General features: G+C 43.9%; 1 protein-coding gene across 1 annotated transcript in view; it reads left to right on the forward strand.

Annotated features, from left to right (window-relative positions):
• The window catches only part of LOC122111065 (diphosphoinositol polyphosphate phosphohydrolase 1), a 50,605-nt gene that overhangs the window by 16,395 nt on the left and 9,373 nt on the right, over positions 1-24,837 (forward strand). Inside the window, exon 2 of the mRNA XM_042683766.1 lies at positions 3,107-3,217. Within this exon, the coding sequence (XP_042539700.1) occupies positions 3,107-3,217 (111 nt within the window). The remainder of the gene's footprint in view (positions 1-3,106; positions 3,218-24,837) is intronic.

Here is a 24,837-nt window from a genome sequence, read left to right on the forward strand (position 1 = left end):
ACTCTACCACTAAGCCACCTTCCCAGTCCATGAGTTGTATACTTTAAATCACAATTTCTTCAAATGTGAAATTGAAGTATGTTCACTAATAATGTCTATTTCCTAATGTTATTGTGAGAATTTAATTAGATTATATTTACATGAATAGAGCTTGAAACATTCAAATTGTTGTAGAAATTAGTTATGGCTGTTATTAATCATTTCATGCTTACACTGAAGCTTTTGCTGATCCATTAAAGTACATTCAACAGTATAATTTACATATACCCAGTGCATTCAAAAAAATGTTTTAGTAGTGTTAAAATAGACTTTCTTTTGGGGGTAGGGGTGATTGCTATTGGTGTTTGAATTCTTCCTTGTACTTGCTAGGCAGGGGCTTTACCACTAAGCCCTGCTTCTAGCCTTTTTTTGTACTGGTATTTATTTATTTATTTATTTGGCCAGTCCTGGGCTTGAACTCAGGGCTTGGGGGCTGTCTCTGAGCTTCTTTTGCTTAAGGCTAGCACTCTACCACTTGAGCCACAGCACCACTTCTGGCTTTTTCTGTTCGTATGATACTGGGGAATTGAACCCAGGGCTTTTTTTGGGGGGGGGCGGTCCAGTCGTGGGGCCTGAACTCTGGGCCTGGGCATTGTCCCTCAGCTCTTCAGCTCAAGGCTAGCGCTCTACCACTTGAGCCACAGCACCACTTCTGGCTTTTTTCTTTTTGCTTATGTGGTGCAGAGGAATCGAACCCAGGGCCTCTGGCATGCAAGGCAAGCACTCTACCACTGAGCCACCTTCCCAACCCCGAACCCAGGTATTTATGCATGCTAAGCAAGCACTCTACCAGTAGGCCACAGTTCCAGACCCTTGAGATTTTTTTTTTTTTTTTGTGAAAAGAGAGATTTTTTTTTTTTAATAACCTCATTTGAGAACTCTAAAGGTAAAAGTTTAGTGTTGATTTTTTTTTGTCTGTTTGATTTTTATGACCAATGGCTTTAGATGCAGAGTGTTTAGCCCAACTCTCCTGATTTCTTTCAAAATGTCAGCAACATTATACATTGTGATTAAACTTTCACATTTAAAAGTAGGTTGAAATGTGCTTATGTTACTTTGGGAGTATAGCACCTGCTTTTGATTTTATAATGAATGTCTTATGAATTTGTTTTTCAGGAGTACATTGAGTGTGTGGCTTGCAAAATTAGCTTATAGTGAGGAGGATTTTTTCAGTGGATTCTTACAGCTCTAGGCCTGTGTGGTTGAAAATAATGCAGTTTATGGCTGGGCATGGTGCTTGGACTCAGGGAATGGGTGCTGTCCCTGTGCTTTTTTGTGTTCAGCGCTAGCACTGTACCACTTGAGTCACAGCTCCACTTCCAGCTTTTTTGGTGGTTAATTGAAGATGAGGTCTCATGGACTTTCCTGCTCCAGCTGGCTTGGAACTGTGATCCTCAGATCTCAATCTCTTGAGTAGCTAGGATTACAGGTGTGAGCCACCAGTGACTCGTGTGATCTTTGTTTGTTCATTTGTTTGTTTTTTGTTGGTCATGAGGAATCCAACCCAGTGCTTAATGATTGCAAGGCAAGTACTCTACCACTGAGCCACCTTCCCAGCCTGTGGTCTTTGTTTTTTTGTTAGTCGTGGGGCCTGAGCTGTGGGCCTGGGTGCTATCCCTCAGCTCTTCAGCTCGATGCTAGCTAGCACTCTAACACTTGAGCCTCAGCGCCACTTCTGGCTTTTTCTGCTTATGTGGTGCTGAAGAATTGAACCCAGAGCCTCATACATACAAGGCAAGCATTCTATCGCTGAGCCACCTTCCCAGCCCCTGGTTTTAGTTTTTTTTAAGAAGGTGTACATAGGTAATGAGATCAGACTCCTCTAAAGAGGCCATTTACAGAGCATGGCAAGTTTGGAAGTACATGGAATGTCTGGTGAGCATTCTGGTTTGTTTCAAGGATAGGTAGCCCTTGTGCTACCAGCATACTACTGAGCTTTCTGGCAGTAATGGCAGTGTTGAAGGGCCTTGAATGTCAGGGTTTTGCACTATTGGAAACAGGATCATGTTATGTGTATTACTGCATATCTTTATCTACAAATTAATATTAGGACTATGCTGTGTCACTTGTAAATTAGATTTTTGGTGGTCTAGATTACATTTCCAGAATTTAAACCTAGAATATCTGGAACATATCTCCCTCAAAATGGAATAGTGTCTTTCCAAAGAGAAGGGTAAGGAAAGGAAAGTAAAACTAGAGAAATCACAAACTTTTATTTCAACCAACACCAGAGTAGTGGTCAAGTTTGAATTAATAAACCTATATTTTTAGCCTTTATTGGGGGGCAGGGAAGGGGGTGGAGGCTTTAACTCATGGCCATGGCACTACCCTAAGCTTTTTTGCTCAAGGCTAGCACTCTACCACTTGGAGTCACAGCTCCACTTCTGGTTTGTTTGGTGTGTTTTTCTTGGGGTAATGGTGGTGATTAATTAGAAATAAGAAGATAAGAGTCTCTTGGACTTTCCTGCCTGGGCTGGTTTCAAACCCTTGAGCCTCAGATTTCAGCCTCCTGAGTAGCTACGATTACAGGCATTAGCCACCAGTGCCTGACCTGTAGTTTTAGTTTTTTTTTTAACCTTTATTAGTAAAATTATATATCAATGTAGATTGTTTTAAATGTTGTAGTTGAAGGAGATAGGGACATTTTTGTACTTTTTTCTTGTGGATGAGAGCATTAGGTTCCCAGTATACACTGAGAGCTTAGAGTATACTGGCCTATGGCCATCTAATGGAGCAGGAACTGGAACCCACCAGAATGAGAACCTTGGAGGGAAAGTGCTAGACTGTGGCAATAACCACTGACTGCCCGGTAGTTTTCTTCTGGCCAGCTCGTTCTGCATTTACAGACTCATCAGGAACAGTTGTGGTTTTTAGTCTTTTTGTCACCCTGTGGGGTGGGTATTATAAGGCCTTTAGAAAAAGAAATAATAGAACAAAGGACTGCAGGAGGAGAGGGAATTACTAGGAGATACATGCTTTTTCATACAAGAGTTCTTAGTTACTTTGCCATTTTAGCTGTTTAAACTCTGAATTTATATGAATGTGTTATTTTGAATTTTGACTTCAGGTGCTGCTTGTGAGCAGTAGTCGCCATCCAGACCGATGGATTGTCCCTGGAGGAGGCATGGAGCCTGAGGAGGAGCCAAGTGTGGCAGCAGTTCGTGAAGTCTGTGAGGAGGTAAGCATGGAGGAAAAAGAGGCCACAACTGTACCTTATAACCTTGAATCTGTTCTCTCTGTGTATTACCACTCACTGAATAAACAGCATCACAGAGGGATAGTATTTAATGGTTAGACATGCCTTTTTTTTTGTTTTGGTCATGGAGCTTGAACTCAGGGCCTGAGTGCTGTCCCTGAGCTTTTCCACTCAAGCTAGAGCTCTACCATTTTAAGCTATAACTCTACTTCTGTTTTTCCGGTGGCTAATTGGAGATAAGAGTCTCAGGGACTTTCCTACCCAGGCTGACTTTGAACCTCTGTCCTCTTATCTTAGTCTTCTGAGTTGCTAGGATTACAGGCTTGAGTCTTGCCTTCTTGAATAAGGGAGTGATGAGTTGTGACTTGGTTCTGTTTATCTGTGGGAAAGGGATCTTATTAATGAGTATATCTAATGCAACCTGATAGTCCTTTGTAATTTCTCAAGGATCTCTTCCAACATGCCTTTGTTGCCTTTGGCAGAAGATCCGTATCAGCTCTAAGAAATAGAGGAGCAGGCTGGATTTGTACAAGTGGCTTGTTCTTAGCCTCTGGAGGAAGGAAAGGAAAGGCGATGAGGAGGGCCCACTTATTCACCTAGCTGTGGAATGGTGGCTAAACAGTCTATTAGGCAGAGCTATCAAGCAAGGAACAGCTTGAGAGGTGATAATATCTTCAATTTTATTTAATCATATTATGTGCCATTTACCAGATCAGATTTTTTTGGGGGGGGGGTCAGTCTTGGGGCTTGAACATAGGGGTCTGGGCACTGTTCCTCAGCTCTTCAGTTCAAGGTGAGCACTCTACCACTTGAGCCACAGTGCTACTTCCGGTTTTCGAGTGGTTTATTGGTGGTAAGAGTCTCCTGGAGTTTCCTTCCCCAGGCTGGCTTTGAATCGTGATCCTCAGATCTCAGCCTCCTCAGTAGCTAGGATTACAGGCATGAGCCGCCGGCGCCCAGCTTCCCTTTGTGTTTCGTGACAGAGTCTTACTATACACTCCTTGTACCAACATACCTGACTATTAGAATCTGATTTTAGGGGCTGGGAAGGTGGCTCAGTGGTAGAGCGCTTGCCTTGGATGCATGAGGCCCTGGGTTCGATTCCTCAGCACCACATAAGCAAAAAAGAAAAAAGCTGGAAGTGGCGCTGTGGCTCAAGTGGTAGAGTGCTAGCCTTGAGCTGAAGAGCTGAGGGACAGCGCCCAGGCCCAGAGTTCAGGCCCCACGACCGGACCCAAAAAAAAAAAAAGAAAGCACTGCACATAGCTGGTTATAGTGGTTCACTCCTGCAATCCCAGTATTTTTGCTTATTTGTTTTTTGTGGGTCCTGGGGCTTGAACTCAGGACCTTGGCGCTGTCCTTAAGCCTCTCTGTACTCAAGGCTAGCACTCTACCACTTAAGCCACAGCATCACTTCCAGCCTTTTCTGTTTATGTTATACTGAGGAATTGAACCCAGAGCTTAAAGCGTGCTAGTCAAGCACTCTACCACTAAGCCACATTCCCAGCTTGTAATCGCAGTATTTGCAGGATAGAAGGAGTTTGAATTTCACACTAGCCTGGGCAGGTAAGATTCTATACTTTGTCTTAGACATGAAGTCTGACTCTGTCTCAAAACAAGACACACACACACACTCTGCACAGACTGCTTTTTTTTTTTTTTTTTTTTTTTGCTGGTACTGGGGTTCAAACTGAAGAGCTTGTCTTTGCTAAGCAGGTACACTGCCACTTGAGTCATGCCCTCAGCCTACACAAACTGCTTCAGTTATAGTAACAAGGAAAGAAGCCAGGCCATTTCTGAGGGGAGCTAGCCATCATTTGGGTGACACACATTTTGACAGAGAAGATACAGTTCTAGAATTGGCAGCTGTAATGTCAACTTCCTCATTTGGCTGGTGGCTCTTATTTGGCAGGTTCCTGACCCATTCCCACGCAGCAGCTCCCTTAGGAGCCCAGTTCTTCAGTGAATTTTTGGGACTTGTTCTTGGCCTTCAAAATGTTTCTTCACCTCCCCCAATGATTCTCTAAGCAGTTTTTTTTTAAAATTTTTATTTATTTTTATTTTTTATCTTTTTGGGGGTCCAGTCGTGGGGCCTGAACTCTGGGCCTGGGCGCTGTCCCTCAGCTCTTCAACTCAAGGCTAGTGCTCTACCATTTGAGCTACAGTGCCACTTCCGGCTTTTTTCTTTTTGCTTATATGGTGCTGAGGAATCGAACCCAGGGCCTCATGCATGCAAGGCAAGCGCTCTACCACTGAGCCACCTTCCCAGCCCTCTGTAAGCAGTTTTTATCCCTTAATAAATCCTTTTCTTAACAATTATCAAATTGGATTCTCTTGATACGGTTAAGAATCCTGATCAGTCCAGTTTTCCTGTGAGTAGTAACTGCTTTAGTCATGTACACCATTCTCCCCTGCCTTTCTGTACTAACCTTCAAAGAAAGTGTGATGCATTTTCTGAGAATCCCCTTTAGGGAAAGACGTCGAGCGGCCCCTCAAGGAACTTTCTGAGTTATAGTGTGTCAGTGGTTTTATCACACAGACCTGAATCTGTGGAGAGAGAAGCTCTGGCAGACTCCATTTTAGAACCTGTACCGTCATAGCTATTTACTGATCATTGTGTGTTGTATCCTAGGTATTCAACAAATACTCAGTGCACATTCTGGGGATATGGAAATATATAAAACACACTTGGTTTTTCCCTCAGTGAGCTTAACATCTCACAGATAATACAAACAATTTTGGCAGTACTGGAAATTGGACCCAGGGCTTAGTGCTTGCTAAGGAGATGCTCTGCCACTTGAGTCATGCCTCCAGTCCCTTTTTGCATTGAATATTATTGAGGTAGTATCTTTGATTTATGTCCCCACTAGTCTGGGTTGCAATCCTCATACTTGTGCTTACTTTGTAGCTGGGTACACACCACCATGCTCACCATTGGTTGAAATGGAGTCTTGTGAACTTCTTTTTGCCTGGGCTGCCCTGGAACTGCCATTCCCTAATCTCTGCCTAGGATTACAGGCTTGCCATTACACATAGCAAGAATATTATAATTAAAAAAATTAAAATTAAGATTTAAAGAAACAGTATAGCATGTTGTATACTAGGGGCTTCTTGACAGAAGAGCCAACTCTGACACAAAGATTCCCTTCTCAGAGGTGCCTCTCAGAAGGCATTTTTTTAGACCTGCTTATAAAAAATTTTTTATTTTGGTGGGACATTGTTTGGGGTAGTAGTAGGTAGTGTGGTGGTGACCCTCTTTCCAATTTCTTCCATAAGGGAAATGACAGGGAATATTAAAGTACAGGGTGAGGTATTTTTGGGTTTTGTTTTGTTTTGTGCCAGACTTGGGGCTTGAACTCAGGATGTGGGTGCAAGCTTTTTTTTGCTCAAGGTTAGCATTCTACTAGCTGAGCCGGATTTTTTTGTAGTTTAGTGGAGGTAAGAGTCTCACTGATTTTCCTTCACCTGGCTGGCTTCAAACTACAATCTTTAGATATTAGCCTCCTGAGTAGGTAGAATTATAGGCATGAGCCACCAGTGCCCAGCCCATGGTGAGTTATTTACCCTGTAGCAGAATGGAGAGTTCCATTTTCTGAAGGGATTTGGGGTAATGAAGAATGTATACGGTATAGTCAGGACCTGAAGGACTGGTTGGTTTCTGTACTTGGCCTTCCTAGACCTAAGGACATTAGAATCTTTGTCTGGTTACTTCAAATAAGTGTGACAGGACCAGTTACTGTACCTAAGCTAGATAATTTTGATTTAAATCCATTTGGCTTTTGTAGAAAATAGGCATAAGTACTTATATGCCAATCATATGCAGAATCTTGAACTAGAAAGTATGAAGTGCTGATCTGGGAATGTGGCTTAGTGGTAGAGTGCTTGCCTAGCATGCATGAAGCCTTGGGTTTGATTCCTTAATACTATATAAGCAGGAAGTGGTGCTGTGGCTCAAGTGGTAGCTTGCTAGCCTGGAGCAAAAGAAGCTCAGGGACAGTGCCTAGGACCTGAGTTTAAGCCCCAGGACTGGCAAAAGAAGAGGGGGGGTGGGAAGGGGGAGGAGAAGGGGGAGGGAGAGGGTGCAATGATATAATGAGTACCAGATTTTGAGTTTGAGACAGATTTTGAGTTTGTCAGGATGGCATTTTTTTTTTTAAGCCCTAGTACTGGGGTTTGAACTTTGAGCCTTGCACTTGTTACACTTGCTTACTAAACTGGTAGTCTGGGAAGTGGTGCTGTGGCTCAAGTGGTAGAGCGCTTGCCTTGAGCTGAAGAGCTGAGGGACAGTGCTCAGGCCCAGAGTTCAAGCCCCATGACTGACCAAAAAACCCCCCAAAAAACAAAAAAATAAACTGGTAGTCTACCACTTGAGCCACACCTCTAGCCTGGTTTCTTGCTAGCTAATTGGGGTCTGATGGACTTTTCTGCCTGGGCTGTCTTCAAACTGCCATCCCCTAGGTTTCATCCTCCTACTTAGTAGCTAGAATTACAGATGTTGATCCACTGGTGTCTGCCCCCAGGATCATCATGTCTTTATTTTTACTTGGTAACAGATCATATTTTTAGCTTCTTTGGTCACAGCCTTATAGATGTTAGAATCATCATATCTTTTCATTCACTGCAATAGTTTTTTTTTAATAGTTCCTTTTTTAAAAGGCCTTAGTACTAAGTTATAAAAATCACACAAAAAAATTGTTCACCTAATATGAATGCTTTGTTTGAGGTAATGTCTTCGTTCTACTCATATAAGAAAGAGCACAAAGAACATCTACACAAAAACACAGCAAAAGAAATTAAACGTTTTCTTATTTCTCTTGAGCAGAGAAAGCATACCATGACTTAAAATAGAAGCTGATGTGAGACAATTTTACATTAGAGGACAGAATGAATCCTACAAATCTCTGGTGTTATGTTTCAGGCCTGTAAGTAAATCAGTACTGAACCTCCTGTTTCTGGCAGCTGCGAACTCAGAAAGGGCCTGCCTTCTCAGTTACAGTTCAGGGGTGAAAGGAAATCTTGGCATAGACACAATCTCTAGTCAGGGTTTGGCATAATCCCTGTGCTCAGCTTTTGCTCTTGTTCACCTGGCCAAAGTGCATTTCAGCTCTGGTCCCAGCACTGGGATACCTCTTTTCTTTTCAGAGGAATACCTCTCCGCTTTACATCGTCAGGAAATGGCAGCTGGCTGTTCTGTGGTTACCTCCATGATTGCTTCTAGAGTCAACCTGAGGGGGATTGAGATTGAGTGACTCTGTCAATTTGACTTTTGCAAAAACTTAGTAGATGGTACCTTCATGAAAAGACATGTACATATGTAAGAGATACATTCTTACATAATTAGAGTTAGTGACCATTTTAGTTTAAATAAATAGGTACCTTAGACTAGGAATATCTGTTAGAATGGTTTGCAAAATTTTAACCTTTTTTTTGGGGGGGGGAGAGGGGTCTGGTCCTGGGACCTGAACTCTGGGCCTGGGCGATGTCCTTGAGCTCTTCAGCTCAAGGCTAGCGCTCTACCACTTGAGCCATAGCGCCACTTCCAGCTTTTTTCTTTTTGCTTATGTGGTGCTGAGGAATCGAACCCAGGGCCTCATGCATGCAAGGCAAGCGCTCTACCACTGAGCCACCTTCCCAGCCCCTGCAAAATTTTAACCTTAAAGACAAGTACCCAGGCACCAGTGGTTCACCTGTAATCCTAGCTACTCAGGAGGCTGAGATATGAGGATTGCAGTTCAAAGCCAGCCTGGGCAGGAACGTCTGTGAGGTTCTTTATCACCAATTAAATCACAGAAAAAGCTAGAAATAGCACTGTGGCTCAAGTGGTAGAGTAGGTGCTAGTCGTGAGCAAAAGGAGCTCAGGGCCCAGGCCCAGAATTCAATTTTTTTTTTTTTTGTCTGTGGTGGGGCTTGAACTCTGGGCCTAGGCTCTGTCCCTGAGCTCTTCAGCCCAAGGCTAGCGCTCTACCACTTGAGCCATAGTGCCACTTCCAGTTTTCCAGTGGTTTATTGGCCATAAGAGTCTCACGCACTTTCCTGCCTGGGCTGGCTTTGAACTGTGATCCTCAGATCTCAGCCTCCTGAGTAGCTAGGATTACAGACGTGAGGCAGCAGCGCCTGGCTCAAAATTTGAGGGTTTTTTGGTTTGGGTTTTTTTTTTAATTAATTATTTATTTTGTCGGTCAGAGGACCAGAACTCTGGGCCTGGGCACTGTCCCTCAGCTCTTCAGCTCAACGCTAGTGCTCTACCACTTGAGCCACAGCACCACGTCCGACTTTTTCTGCTTATGTGTTGCTAAGGAATCGGACCCAGGGCCTCATGCATGCCAGGCAAGCATTCTACTACTGAGCCACCTTCCCAGCCCCAGAATTTGACTGTTTGAGGAAAAAAAAAAAAAAGAAGTAATATGGGGTTGGGGGGTATTGCTTAGTGATAGAGTGCTTGCCTAGTATGTATAAGGTCTTAGATTTGATCCCTGGCTCCATAAAAGAAAGAAATGGAAATATTAACTGAAATCATAATTTTGCTTTATTGGAAGGTACTGGGATCAGTTGCATTCCTAGAATCATGAGCATATCTAAGACCTTAACTTTGTTTCTGTGTAATATTTTCTTTTTTTTTTTTTTTTTTTTTTGGGTCCGGTCGTGGGGCCTGAACTCTGGGCCTGGGCACTGTCCCTCCTCTTCAGCTCAATGCTAGTGCTCTACCACTTGAGCCACAGCCCCGCTTCCAGCTTTTTCTGCTTATGTCGTGCTGAGGAATTGAACCCAGGGCCTCATGCGTGGGAGGCAAGCACTCTACCACTGAGCCACCTTCCCAGCCCTCTGTATAATATTTTTTTTCTTTTTTATGTTTTTATTGTAAAAATACCGTACAGAGGGGTTGCAGTTATATGAGTAGGGTAATGAGTACATTTTGTGGCAAGCATTGTTACCTCCTCCTTTGTTTTCCCCCTACCATCACTTCCCTCCCAACTTCCTCAACTCCTCCGGTCCCCTCCATTCCTCTGACATTGTAAAGTTCATTTTCAACATAGTGTCCTGTACATCTCATTGTCACAATGGGTCAACTGTATAATATTTTCTAGTGGTATAAATAGAATGGAATAGCCAAATTGGATTAACGGTTAGATCTGGGTTCAAGTTAATGACAAAAGACAATAAGGGAAATAATTTTACCAGAAGAGAGGGTATCACTTAGCATTTCTTTATAAACCTGGACTGTAGCTTGGCATACCTTAAGTACAGTGGTTCCTTCTTTTTTTTGTTTTTTGTTTTTGTTTTTGGTTGGTCATGGGGCTTGAACTCTGGGCTTGGGCACTGTCCCTGTGCTCTTCAGCTCAAGGCGAGCGCTCTACCGCTTGATTCACAGTGCTACTTCCAGTGGTTCCTACTTTAACCTCTTTGGGACTATTTTCAGACAGAAGTAATAAATTGGATTAGAAAACAACTTTTCAAATTTGGGTGAGAAGTGTTATTGTATGGCTTCTGTCTGTAAGGAAGGTATTATGGTATGTGATGTCCTCATATGCATTCCCTGCTCCTCTTTCTGTAGTTGATGATTAGTTTGAGTGGTTCTCTACCTTACCAGACTTTATACAACTTCTTTTTTTTTTTTTTTTTTTTTTTAGTAAATGTGTCATAGTTAATTCATTCTCCAATATTAACATTCATAAACTACAACATATTTGTGTTCTAGGCTTAGAAATTACAACCAAGTTTCTCACACATGAATGTGCGGTAGGACTTTGAAAAGTCCTACAGAATCATTGTTAGGCACCCTTTCTCTTGTAGGACATGGAGTAATCTTGGTTCCTTCCTCTTATGTGCCAGCCCTGCCTCCTTTTCCCCCCACCATCATGAAGATCAAAAACACCCGCACACATTTCCACAGTATTCCTGGGGGGCAGGCACACTTGTGGAGAAGTGCTGTTTGGCAGGTCTGGGAGTTCCTTTTGTCACCCAGATCGTAGTTGCTTGGTTACTCAGGCTTCATTGGTAACTATTTGTGAGGCTCCTGCTGTGGGCTCAGTTAGCTGGAATGAAAGGAAAGCACAGGTCACGAGTGCAGCAGCACACTGAAGGGCCAGTTTGAGGCTTCACAAAATAGCTACAGAAGACTCTGCAAGGTGGTGGTTGCAGCCTCCCCTCTAATGCCAAAAATAGTTTCTTAGCCAGGTGCTGGTGGCTCATACCTATAATCCTAACTACCCAGGAGGCTGAGATCTAAGGATTGTAGTCTGAAGCCAGCCCAAACTGTTAAGTCTGTGAGGCTCTTACTTCCAATAAACTACTCAGAAAAAGCCAGAAGTGGCGCTGTGGCTTTAGTGGTAGAGCACTAGCTTTGAACAAAAAGAAGCTCAGGGACAGCACTCAGGCCCCAGAATTCAAGCCCAGGACTGGGGAAAAAAAGAAAAGGTTTCTTTCCTAATTACATATATTTTATTAGCAGTACTAGCTATACAAAGGGAAATTTCATCATGATATCTCCATGCATGTGTTCAATGTATTTCTCTCAGTTCCCCCCATCACTCTCCCTTAATCCTGACTTTTAATCAGTCGTGGAGCCTGAACTCTGGGCCTGGGTACTGTCCCTCAGCTCTTCAGCTCAAGGCTAGCACTCTACCACTTGAGCCACAGCCCCGCTTCTGGCTTTTTCTGCTTATGTTGTGTTGAGGAATTGAACCTAGGGCCTCATGCATGGGAGGCAAGCACTCTACCACTGAGCCACCGTCTCAGCTCCTCAATTTTCTATTTTCATACCTGCTCACCTAACTACATTTTTAAAGGAATATAAAATTGTGAATATAGTTTATTTTTTAAATTGACTTTAATTGGGATAAACAGTGGGGTTACATTTGTGTGCGTAAAGTAGCAAGTATATTTCCTTTCTTAGAGTGTCATATGTTCCCTCATTTTCTCCCATTCCCTCCCTTCCATCCTCACCTACAAGTTGTTTTTTGTTTGTTTGTTTTGTTTTTTTGTGGGGGGGGTCCAGTCATGGGGCCTGAACTCTGGGCCTGGGCGCTGTCCCTCAGCTCTTCAGCTCAAGGCTAGCGCTCTACCACTTGAGCCACAGCACCACTTCCGGCTTTTTTCTTTTTGCTTATGTGGTGCTGAGGAATGGAACCCAGGGCCTCATGCCTGCAAGGCAAGCGCTCTACCACTGAGCCACCTTCCCAGCCCCCTCACCCACAAGTTGTATAGTTCACTTTCATCAATGTCCAGTGCAGCCAGTGTGTTCCACTGCTGTGTTTTTTCACCCTTTTTCCTGGGGCTCTATGTCCACCCCTCACCTTCCACAGATATACACAAGAACATATTGTATACAAGGTAAAGAATACAGAATCAGAAAAAGAAAAAACAAATTTAAAGAAGTATTTTGTATCCATATCTTTAGAGTTTGTTTCAATAAGAGGCGCTTAGGTGTTGCACCCTTGTGTTGAATATAGTTTATTAACTTTACTGGGATTGTCCTGATTAGGGGATAAGAGGATGAATGAAAGCCCAGGGCTTTTGGAGACCCAGCTTAGGATTTTACTGGTGTTCCACTGATTCAAATTACTCTTTTCTAGCAGTTACAATAATCAGTATTTGAGATCTTGCTAAGTGTCTACCTATGAAGTAAGTTTTACCAAGTTTCTCTGTTTCAGACAAGAGCACTGATGCTTGCACATGATTTATACAGCATAGTAGTAGTAGTCTGTGTGACTATGTCATAGTTTATAACTATTGAAATTTGTTTTTATTATATTATTTTTATTGTATTGTATTTATTGTGTTTATTGTATTTATTGTATTTTTTAGTTGTTGTTAGTTTTCTTGTTATGTGAGTTTGTTTTTAACAGTCTCATTGTGTGGCTCAGGCAGGCCTCTACGCCTCTATTCCTAATCCTCCCATCTCAGCCTCCTGAGTTGTGGGATTACAGTGTAGACCACCATATTAGATACATCTTGTGTGTGTGTGTGTGTGTACGTGTGTATGTGTATGCGTGCACGCTATTGCTAGGGCTTAAACACAGGGCCTCACACTGGTGTTTTGTTTTGTTGGGGTTTTTTGGTGCTGGGGATCAAACCCAGGACGTTACATTTGCTAGGCAAGCACCTTGCCACTGGGCTATATCCCAGCCTAGAGCCTCACACTCTGACTTGGCTTTTTCACTCAGGCTGTCATTTTACCACTTGATTCTCATATCCAATTAGCCAACTTTTACTGGCTAATTGCAGATAAGAGTCTTACGGGCTGGGAAGGTAAGGTGGCTTACTGGTAGAGTGCTTGCCTCCCATGCATGAGGCCCTGGGTTCGATTCCTCAGAACCACATAAATAGAAAAAAGCCGAAAGTAGTACTGTGGCTCAAGTGATACAGTGCTAGCCTTGAACTGAAGAGCTGAGGAACAGTGCCCAGGCCCAGAGTTCAAGCCCCACAACCAAACCCCTCCCCCCCCCCCCCAAAAAAAAAAAAAGTCTTAGGGATTTTTCTGCTCTGGTTAGCTTTGAACTGTGAACCTGAGATCACAGCCTCATGGATAGCTAGGATTATAGCCATGAGGCACCTGGCATAATTCCCCCAACACACACACACACTTTAAAAAAAAAAAATAGTTTTAGGCTCACAGAAAAAGTCAGTGAAACCTAGGTGCTGGTGGCTCACATCTGTAATCCTAGCTACTCAGGAATCTGAGGATCACGGTTCAAAGAGACTCTGATCTCCAATAAACCACCAGAAAACCGGAAGTGACTCTGTAGTTCAAGTGGTAGTGGGCTTGCCTTGAGCAGAAGTGCTCAGGGATAACACTCAGGCCCCAAGTTCAAGCCCCATGACCAACCAAAAAAAAAATGTCAGTGGAGTTTATAGTTTCCATATTCTTGCTGATCCACTCATGTGTGGTTTCCCTCATTAGCAACCCCCATACCACAGTGGTATACCAGTGAGCCAACATGGTTGCATCATTATTACCCAATGGTTTAGAGTAACCAAGAAAGAGTTCAGTCGTGGGGCTTAAACTCTGGGCCTGAGCGCTGTCCCTCAGCTCTTTATTTCAAGGCAAGCGCTCTACCACTTGAGCCACACCGCCACTTCCAGCTTTTACTGTTTATGTAGTGCTGAGGAGTTGAACCCAGGCACTCTACCATTGAGCCACCTTCCCAGCCCCATTTTCATCATCTTTTACCTTCATGTGTGTGCTGGTGCTGGGCCTTAAGGTCAGGCCCTGAGTGTCTTGCTCAAGGTTGACACTCTACCACTTGAGCCACAACTCCATTTCAGGCTTTTTGGTGGCTAATGGGAGATAAAAGTCTCAGAGCTTCCTCGTCTAGGCTGGCTTTGAAACTCACTTTTCAGATCTCAGTCTCCTGCATAGCTAGGATCACAGGCATAAGCCATGAACACCCAGCAAGAGTTCATTCTTACACACTCTGTGGATTTGAACAAATCTATAATGATATGTAACTTCTCTTGTGCTTTTATACATAACACTTTACCTGTCTTCAAAATCATCCTGTTCTTTCTTCTCTCCTCCCAAACCCCTGGCAACCATTGATCTCTTTGCTGTTTCTAGTTTTGCCTTTTCCAGCATGTCATATATTTGGAATCACACAATCTGCAGCCCCTTCACACTGGCTTCTCTCAGATATGTGTACTTACAGTTCCTTCGTGTCTTTTCATGGCTTCATAGATCATTTCCATCTTTTGAGGCAGGATACATGGCCTAAGCAGTCCTCAAACTGAGGACCTTCCTTCCTTCCTTCCTTCCTTCCTTCCTTCCTTCCTTCCTTCCTTCCTTCCGTCCTTCCGTCCTTCCGTCCTTCCTTCCGTCCTTCCTTCCGTCCTTCCTTTGTGGGTCGTGGGGCCTGAACTCTGGTGTCCCTCAGCTCTTCAGCTCAAGGCTAGCGCTCTACCACTTGAGCCACAGTGCCACTCCCGGCTTTTTTCTTTTTGCTTATGTGGTGCTGAGGAATTGAACCCAGGGCCTCATGCGTGCAAGGCAAGCGCTCTACCACTGAGCCACCTTCCCAGCCCTAGGTCAAGTTTTTATAAATTCAGTCAATTCTATGTTTGATTAGCTTAGATGCTAAAATGTTACTTTTACCCCCCAAAAGTAAACTTACTAAGAGGGTCTAACTTAAAGGTACCCTGCTGTTAGCACAGTTATATTGTAAACTACTGCTAAATTACCTTTCAAACATTTTTTCAATTAGAATAAAAGACAATATATCTTTTTACTTGATTTATCTGTTACTATAATGAATGCTACCCATTGATGAATGGTTAATTCAGTGGCTGAGTGTAGAGATTAGAATCTACCCTGTTGTTCTTAACTGCATTTGAGCTAGTTTTTGTTGGAACCTTATTGAATAGAGGTTGAATTACTGGGATAGGAGCCAGTCACCTTCTGCTAAATGAATTGAGTCCAGAAGAGTCTTCCAAAACAGTTGTGTTGGCTTTCCCAGCCAGCCCCACATTCCAGGAAAAGGATTTTTAGTCATTAGGAAGTATATTCACAGCTTGCTTTACACAGTTCACAGTGGCTTCTACAAATACTTAGCCTTGCCTGTGGAAATTCCACAGTCTTTAAGCTCCTGGAAGCCACTTGATTCAGACAAGTCCACCTTAGCTGTCACCTCAGTGAGTGGCTAAGGATAATTCAGTGAGTTTATAGATTGGAGGTGCCTGGGCAGAGCTTGTTACACAGGAAATAAATGTAAAGACTCTGATGCTATCTCCTCTTGAAGGAACTTCACATAGGTTGCTACAGTAAATGTTACTTAACTAATTGAATAGACATAGATTTGGAATAATAAGACTTTATAGGTTGTTTTCAAACAAGAATCCTAAATGACTAAAAATGAAAAAAAAATCTAAAAAGATATATCAGGGAAAACTGGGATAGTAGTTATAGTAACATCGGACAAAATAGAATTTAGATTGAAACACTTAAATAACAGACATTTCTTAGGGGCTGGGAAGGTGGCTCAGTGGTAAAGTGCTTGCCTTGTATGCATGGGGCCCTGGGTTCCATTCCTCAGTACCACATGAGCAGAAAAAGCCAGAAGAGGCTCTGTGGCTCAGGTGGTAAAATGCTAGCCTTGAGCTGAAGAGCTGAGGCAGTACCCAGGCCCAGAGTTCAGGCCCCACGACCAACAAAAACGAATTTTTTATTATTAGTATTATATTTTTTTTTGGTGAAAAAAACAGAAGGAGCTCTGGCTCAAGTGGTAGAGTGCTAGCCTTGAGCAAAAAGCTCAGGGATAGGGCTTAGGACTTGAGTTCAGGTACTAAGTTGAATTCAAGTCCCAGGACTGGCATACCCCGCTGCCCCCCCAAAAAGATAAAAATGATATGGCATGGTAGTAAATGTCTATAATCCCAGCACTCAGGAGGTAGAGGCAGGAGGACTGTCTGAACCAGCCTAGTTTACAAGAGATAAAGGCCAGACTGAGCTACATAGCAAGACTCTCAAAAAAAGTCTAGGACTGTAGTTCAGCAGAAAGCCATTGTCCAGTGTGTTCAAGGCCTTGGGTTCCATCCTCAGCAGCACCAAAAACAGTTCGGGAAATAAATGATACAACTTCACACTCATTATATTGACCAGAAGAAGGGAGGAGGGAATATCTAACAACAAACACAATTTTTGTTGTTGTTATTAGTCATGGGGCTTGAACTCTGGGCTTGGGCGCTTTCCATGCGCTCTTCAGCTCAAGGTGAACGCTCTACCTCTTGAGCCACAGTGCCACTTCCGGTTTTTTGAGTAGTTTATTGGAGATAAGAGTCTCATGGACTTTTCTGCCTGGCTGGCTTTGAACTGTGATTCTCAGATCTCAGCCTCCTGAGTAGCTAGGATTACAGGCATGAGCCACTGACACCCGGCTAGGTGTCATATTTTTAATTAAATAAAAGCTTGCAGAAAATACCATATCCTGTTAATAATGGATAAATACTTGAATAGTAAAAGGTTAAGATATTCAAGGGAGTGGTTAAGAGTGACTTAAAGTGATTAATTAATCACCTCTTTTAGGAGACGGGAATCTTCAAGGCTAGTACTGTATCACTTGAGCCACAGTGCTACTTCTGGTTTTTTTGTTTATGTGGTACTAAGAAATGGAACCCAAAGCTTCATGTATGCTAGGCAAGCCACTAAGCAACATTTCCAGCCCTCTTTTTATTTTATTTTTTTAGAAAGAACACCAGCCAGACATGTCGAGGCACATGTATGTCCTAGCACTTGGGAGACTGAGATGTATCACTTGAACCAAGAGCTTACATAAAGCTGTACATAGTGGTGTTTGCCTGTAATTATAGCTATTCATAAGGCAGAGAGTCAAATGGTAAAGTCTCACCTGAAAGTATGAGCCCCTGAGTTCAGACTCTTTTTTTTTTTTTTTGGATCTGGTCGTGGGGCCTGAACTCTGGGCGTGGGTGCTGTCCCTCAGCTCTTCAGCTCAATGCTAGTGCTCTACCACTTGAGCCACAGCGCCACTTCTGGCTTTTTTATTTTTGCTTATGTGGTGCTGAGGAATCGAACCCAGGGCCTCATGCATGCAAAGCAAGCACTCTACCACTGAGCCACCTTCCCAGCTCTACGTACGTATGGTATTAAGAGTCTGAACTCAGGGCTGGGAAGGTGGCTCAGTGGTAGAGTGCTTGTCTTGCATGCATGAGGCCTTGGGTTCCATTCCTCAGCACCACATAAGCAGAAAAAGCCGGAATTGCCGCTGTGGCTCTAGTGGTAGTGTGCTAGCCTTGAGCTGAAGAGCTAAGGGTCAGTGCCCAGGCCTAGAGTTCAGGCCCCATGACCGACAACAACAACAACAAAAAACACCATATGTATCCCTAGCCCCAAAAGTGTAGTTGGGTTCAATAAGATCTTACTTAAAAAATAAAGATACAAAATGAGGGACTGGGAAGGTGGCTCAGTGGTAGAGCGCTTGCCTTGCATGCATGAGGCCCTGGATTCAATTCCTCAGCACCACATAAGCAAAAAGAAAAAAGCCGGAAGTGGTGCTGTGGCTCAAGTGGTAGAGCGCTCGCCTTGAGCTGAAGAGCTGAGGGACAGGGCCCAGGCCCAGAGTTCAGGCCCCACGACCAGACACCCCCCCCCCCCAAACAAAAAAAGATACAACATGATTTGTAAATATTTTGTTTTTGTTTTCAATTGTAAGGCTTGAACTCAGGGTCTGGGCACTGTCCTTGAGCTTTGTCACTCAAGGCTAGCACTCTACACTTTGAACCACAGAGCTACTTCTGGATTTCTGATAGTTATTTGGAGATAAGAGTCTCAGGAACTTTTCTACCTGGGCTGGCTTTGAACCATGTGTGAGCCACCAATGCCTAGCAGTTTTCCTTTTGATGTTTGAAATCTTTCATTAAAAAAACATGAAGGAGGGCTGGGAAGGTGGCTCAGTGGTAGAGCATTTGTCTTGCATGCTCGAGGCCCTGGATTCGATTCCTCAGCACCACATAAGAAAAAAGCCGGAAGTGGCGCTGTGGCTCAAGTGGTAGAGTGCTAGCCTTGAGCTGAAGAGCTGAGGGACAGCGCCCAGGCCCAGAGTTCAAACCCCGCGACCGGACCCAAAAAAAAAACCATGAAGGAGGGGCTGGGAAGGTAGCTCAGTGCTAGAATGCTAGCCTTGCATGCATGAGGCCCTGAGTTTGATTCCTCAGCACCACATACACAGAAAAAGCCAGAAGTGGTGTTGTGGCTCAAGTGATATAGCGCTAGCCTTGAGCTGAAGAGCCGAGGGACAGATCCCTGGCCCAGAGTTCAAGCCCCCAGGACTGACAACAAACAAAAAAAACATAAAGGACCAGGTGCTGGTGGCTCACACCTGTAATCCTAGCTACTCAAGGGCCTGAGATCTGAGGATCGTGGTTCAAAGCCAAGCCTGGGCAGGAAAGTCTGTGAAACTCCAATTAGTTGCCAGAAAACTGGAAATGGCACTGTGGCTCAAGTGGTAGAACTCTAGCCTTAAGCTGAAGAGCTCAGGAACGGCACCCAGGCCGAGAGTTCAAGCCTCACAACTGACAAAAGCAAAAACAAAAAACGTGAAAGGGCTGGGAATGTGGCTTAGTGGAAGAGTACTTGCCCAGGATGCATGAAACCCTGTGTTCAATTCCCCAGTACCACAAAAGTAGAAAAAGGTAGAAGTGGCATTGTGGCTCAAATGTTAAAGTACTAGTCTTAAGCAAAACAACTGCAGGGACAGTGCCCAGGCCCTGAGTTCAAGCCCCATGACCAACAAAAAAAAAAAAAGAATTCATGTTTGGGGGCTGGGAAGGTGGCCCAATGGTGGTGTGTTTGTCTCACATGCCTAAGGCCCTGGGTTTGATTCCTCAGCACCACATAAACAGAAAAGGCTGGAAATGGATGCTGTGGCTCAAGTAGTAGAGCGCTAGCCTTGAGCTGAAGAGCTGAGGGTTAGCGCCCAGGCCCAGAGTTCAAGCTCCACGACCAACAACAACAAAAGAATTCATGTTTGGGCTGGGAATGTGGCTTAGTGATCAATTGCTTGCCTATTATGCATAAAGCCCTGGATTCCTCAGTACTACATACACAGAAAAAGCTGGAAGTACTGCTGTGGCTCAAGTGGTAGAGCACTAGCCTTAAGCACAGAGAGGCTCAGAGACAGAGCCTAGGCCCAGAGTTCAAGCCTCAGAACCTGGGGGGGGCGGGGGGGGATTTATGTTTGGGCTAGGATGAAGCTCAGTGACAAAATGCTTGCCTAGCAAGTATGGAGTCCTGGATTCAGTCCCCAGTATACCAAAAAAGAAAGGACAAAAAAAAAATTCATATTTGAGAGAGAATGATAGAAGGGGTGACATTGATCCAAGATGCTTTTTTTTTTTTTTTTTTTGAGGTCGTGGGGCTTGAATTCTGGGTTTGGACGTTGTCCCTCAGCTCTTCAGCTCAAGGCTAGCATTCTACTTGAGCCACAGCACCACTTCTGATTTTTTGGTGGTTTATTGGAGATAAGCGTCTCACAGACTTTCTTGCCTGGGCTGGCTTTGAGCCATGATCCTCAGATCTCAGCCTTCTGAGTAGTTAGTATAGGTGTCAGCCCCCATTGCCCAACATGTGAGTACAGTTCTTTTTGGACCTTGTCACCCCTTCCCTCATTCAGTTTTTCCTTCCTGTCCCTACCTATAAGTTGTATAGTTCATTTTCAACGTAGTGTACAGTGAGTTTCACTGCTGTATTTGTTTACCCTTTGTCCTTTTTCCCTCCTTCTCTTTGTCTTTTTACCTTCCTTTTATGGTCACAAAATGACCACAGCAGTGCCCCACCTGACTAGCAAATGAGGGCTTCCTTTATCATGGGAGGACATCTTTCCCACAGTCCATAAGAGACAGTCTCCCAGGAGCCACTAGCAGAACTGGTCACTCAGAGGTCAGTTGGATTCCCCATGCTTGCTTAGGCATGTCTCTTCTGTGTGTGTCAAGTCTACAACCTGAACAGAATCTAGATATTCCTGATAGTAAGGAGGATAGAAAGTACTTTATGTAAAACTATCTGTGTCAGTCAAAATGCCCATGGTAGAGGGAACAAAACTCTTTCAGATGGTAATGGTCCAGTCCCAGGTGTGGGGCTTACCTGTGATCCCAGCACCCTGTAGCACTCAGGAGGATCTTGAGTTCAAGAACAGTCAGGGCTGCAGGGAAAGAAACTCTCTCATATTAAGGGAAAAGAAAAAGAAAGTGAAAAAAAGAAAAAGAAAAAGAAAGTGTGTGAGGGTGGTGGTGGAGGTACAGTGGCTTATTAAAGCTGGCTGTAAGCCGGGCACTGGTGGCTCACGCCTGTAATCCTAGCTACTCAGGAGGCTGAGATCTGAGGATCGCGGTTCAAAGCCAGCCCGGGCAGGAGAGACCATGAGACTCTTATCTCCAATAAACCACCAGAAAACCGGAAGTGGCGCTGTAGCTCAAGTGGTAGAGCGCTCGCCTTGAGCTGAAGAGCTGAGGGACAGCGCCCCGGCCCAGAGTTCAAGCCCCACGACCGACAAAAATAAATAAATAAATAAAGCTGGCTGTAATCACAGCTACTTGGGAGGCTGAGATCAGAATTGGGCTTCAAGACCAGCCTGGGCAAAAAGTTAGTGATACCCCATCTGAACAAATAAGCTAAGCCAGGAAGGGGAAACAAAGGAGGAGGCTACAATGCTTGATAAGAAATGTACTCATTATCTTGCCCATGTAATTGTAACCCCTCTGTACAGTATTTTCACAATAAAAAAAATAAAAAATAAAGTTAAAAAAAAAAATAAGCTAAGCCATGCTAATATATAGCCATAATCCCAACTATGTGAGAAGGATATAGGTAAAAGGATTGTAATCTGAGAATAGCCCCAGGCAAAAAGTCTGACTTTGTCTGAAAAAGAACTAAAGCAAGAAAGAGCTAGAAGCATGGCTCAAGTGGTAGAGTACTTAACCTAGCAAGTTTGAGGCCCTGAATTTAAAAACCTTAGTACTGGGCTGGGAAGGTGGCTCAGTGGTAGAGCACTTGCCTCGCATGCGTGAGGCACTGGGTTCGATTCCTCAGCAACACATAAGCAAAAAGAAAAAAACCGGAAGTGGCGCTGTGGCTCAAGTGGTAGAGTGCTAGCCTTGAGCTGAAGAGCTGAGGGACAGCGCCCAGGCCCAGAGTTCAGGCCCCACGACCGGACCCCAAAAAACAAAACAAAACAAAAAAAACCCTTAGTACTGCTAAAAGATAAAAGCAAAGAAAGTGATGATTCACCCATCCAAACTGAATATCCAAATTGAACATCAAAGCCAGGGTTTTTGTGGTAGATTGCTTTAGGCCCACTCTCCTGAGCTCTTTACTCATACCCAGGAAAAGATGACAATCACTGAGGTCATCCCTGTCAGTCCAGACCTTTTAGACAAGTGTTTCTACCCCAATAATAACCCCTTCCTCCAAGGAAAGAGACATTCATGCTTTTTTTTTTTTTTTCTTTCTTTTAAAAAGTAGTCAAAGGGCTGGGAAGGTGGCTCAGTGGTAGAGTGCTTGCCTTGCATGCATGAGGCCCTGGGTTCAATTTCTCAGCACCACATAAGCAGAAAAAGCCAGAAGTGGCACTGTGGCTCAAGTGGTAGAGCGCTATACTAGACTTTAGCTGAAGAGCTGAAGGACAGTGCTCAGGCCCAGAGTTCAGGCACCACAACTGACCAAAAAAAAAGTCTGAGGGCTGGGAATGTGGATTAGTGGTAGAGGGCTTCCCTAGTATGCATGAAGCTCTGTGTTCAGTTCCTCAGTACCTCATAAACAGAAAAAGCCAGAAGCAGGGCTGTGTCTCAAGTGGTAGACTGCTACCCTTGAGTAAAAGAAGCTCAGGGACAGTGCCCAGGCCTTGAGTAAAAGCCCCAGGACTGGCCAAAAAAAAAAAAAGACAGCCCAGTGCTGGTGGCTCACTCTATAATCCTAGCTATTCAGGAGGCTGAGATCTGAGGATTATAGTTTGAAACCAGCCCAAGCAGGAAAATTCACAAGCCCCAGGACTGGCAAAAACACAAACTGAGGGGCTGGGAAGGTGGCTCAGTGGTAGAGCGCTTGCCTTGCATGCATGAGGCCCTGAGTTCAATTCCTCAGCACCACATAAGCAAAAAGAAAAAAGCCGGAAGTGGCACTGTGGCTCAAGTGATAGAGCACTAGCCTTGAGCTGAAAAGCTGAGGGACAGTGCCCAGGCCCAGAGTTCAGGCCCCACAACCGGACCCCCAAAAAAACAAACAAACAAACAACTGAAACAGTATAAAATGGTAGTCCCTCTGTACAACACCCTAACAATACAATAAAATTATTTTTAAAAAATAAAGGTTTGACTATGGCTTAAGTGATAAGAGTACCTGCCTAACAAACTCAAGACCCTGAGTTCAAATTCCAATACTACCAAAACCAAAATAAAATAGTTTATTTTGTTAACTAGATTAATATTAGAATTGACATTGCATATTTTATTGTTTGGGTGGTAAATTTTTCTGTTTGTTTGTTTTGAGGCAAAGTCTCTTACTATGTTGCCTAGGTTGAGCTGAAACCTGAGATCCTCAGCTTCCTGAGAGCTGGGATTACAGGCATGTACCACAATTCCTGGCTGATACTTACTGTATCCTTTGAAGTTCAGGGAAAGCACTTTGATTGAACTTGTAGATCTTTCCCTATGATTTGAGAAAAACAGGCCCATGCCAGCACCCTGACTAGACTAAACTTAATGTATTATAAACCAAATTTTTATCGGCAAATGTTTGAGCCATCTGTCAGATGGGATCCTGCATGCACAAATCATATGAGAGACAAAAATAACTTGCTCTCAGGTTGCTTGAGGCAGTATTGGAGACAGAGTGGGGATATGAAAGTTGCTCTGAGGAAGAAGATTCTTCCTTATCAGAATGGGTAACCTGAATTACTTGTTTTGTAGAAATCATGCAGGACAAGCACTAAGCTCCCCCTCAACTCTAAAATCCTCTTTAAGAGCATTTCTTCCTAAGACAACAACTAAACCCCAGTTTAAAAAATAAAACGGGGCTGGGAAGGTGGCTCAGTGGTAGAGCGCTTGCCTTGCATGCATGAGGACCTGGGTTGGATTCCTCAGCACCACATAAGTAAAAAGAAAAAAGCCGGAAGTGGCACTGTGGCTCAAGTGGTAGAGCACTAGCCTTGAGCTGAAGAGCTGAGGGACAGCGCCCAGGCTCAGAGTTCAGGCCCCACGACTGGACCCAAAAAATAAATAAATAAAATAAAAACAGGGGCTGGGAAGGTGGCACAGTGGTAGAGCACTTGCCTTGCATGCATGAGGCCCTGGGTTCGATTCCCCAGCACCACTTAAGCAAAAAGAAAAAAGCCGGAAGTGGCGCTGTGGCTCAAGTGGTAGAGCGCTAGCTTTGAGCTAAAGAGCTGAGGGACAGAGCCCAGGCCCAGAGTTCAGGCCCCACGACTGGACCCAAAAAATAAATAAATAAATAAAACAGCTGGGTACCAGTGGCTCACACCTATAACTTAGCTACTCAGGAGGCTGAGACCTGAGGGTGGCGGTGCAGGCATTCTGGGCTGCCTGGAACCAGGCTCCTGCATTGCAGGAGCAAGATGGATAGATGGATATAGAATAGGGCTATAAAGTAGTAAAGAAAATAGGCACATGGGGAGAGTGAAGAATAAAATTTCTTGACATAATTGGTAAGAATTCAAGGCGCTTGCCAGTGGCTCATACCTATATAGTCCTAGCAATCCAGGAGACTGAGATCTGAGGATTGCGACTCTGAGCTAGCCTGGGCAGAAAAGTCCTTATGACTTTAACCAGCCCTGATGCTAGCAAAAATAAGAATAATATTTTTAAAATAAAATCATCCAAGTCGAGTGCTGGTGGCTCACACCTGTAATCCTAGCTACTCAGGAGGCTCAGATCTGAGGATCACAGTTCAAAGCCAGCCCAGGCATGAACATCTATGAGACTCTTATCTCCAGTTAACAACCAGAAAACTGGAAATGGTACTGGAGATCAAGTAGTAGCACTCTCCTTGAGCTGAAGAGCACAGGTACAGTGCCCAAACCTAGAGTTCAAGCCCCACAACTGACAATAAATAAATAAATAAAAATCATCCAAGAACATAGGTCTAT

Source organism: Dipodomys spectabilis, unplaced genomic scaffold (assembly GCF_019054845.1).
Source record: "Dipodomys spectabilis isolate Male_0828 unplaced genomic scaffold, ASM1905484v1 ptg000085l, whole genome shotgun sequence".
In the NCBI taxonomy this organism is placed as follows: Eukaryota; Metazoa; Chordata; class Mammalia; order Rodentia; family Heteromyidae; genus Dipodomys; species Dipodomys spectabilis.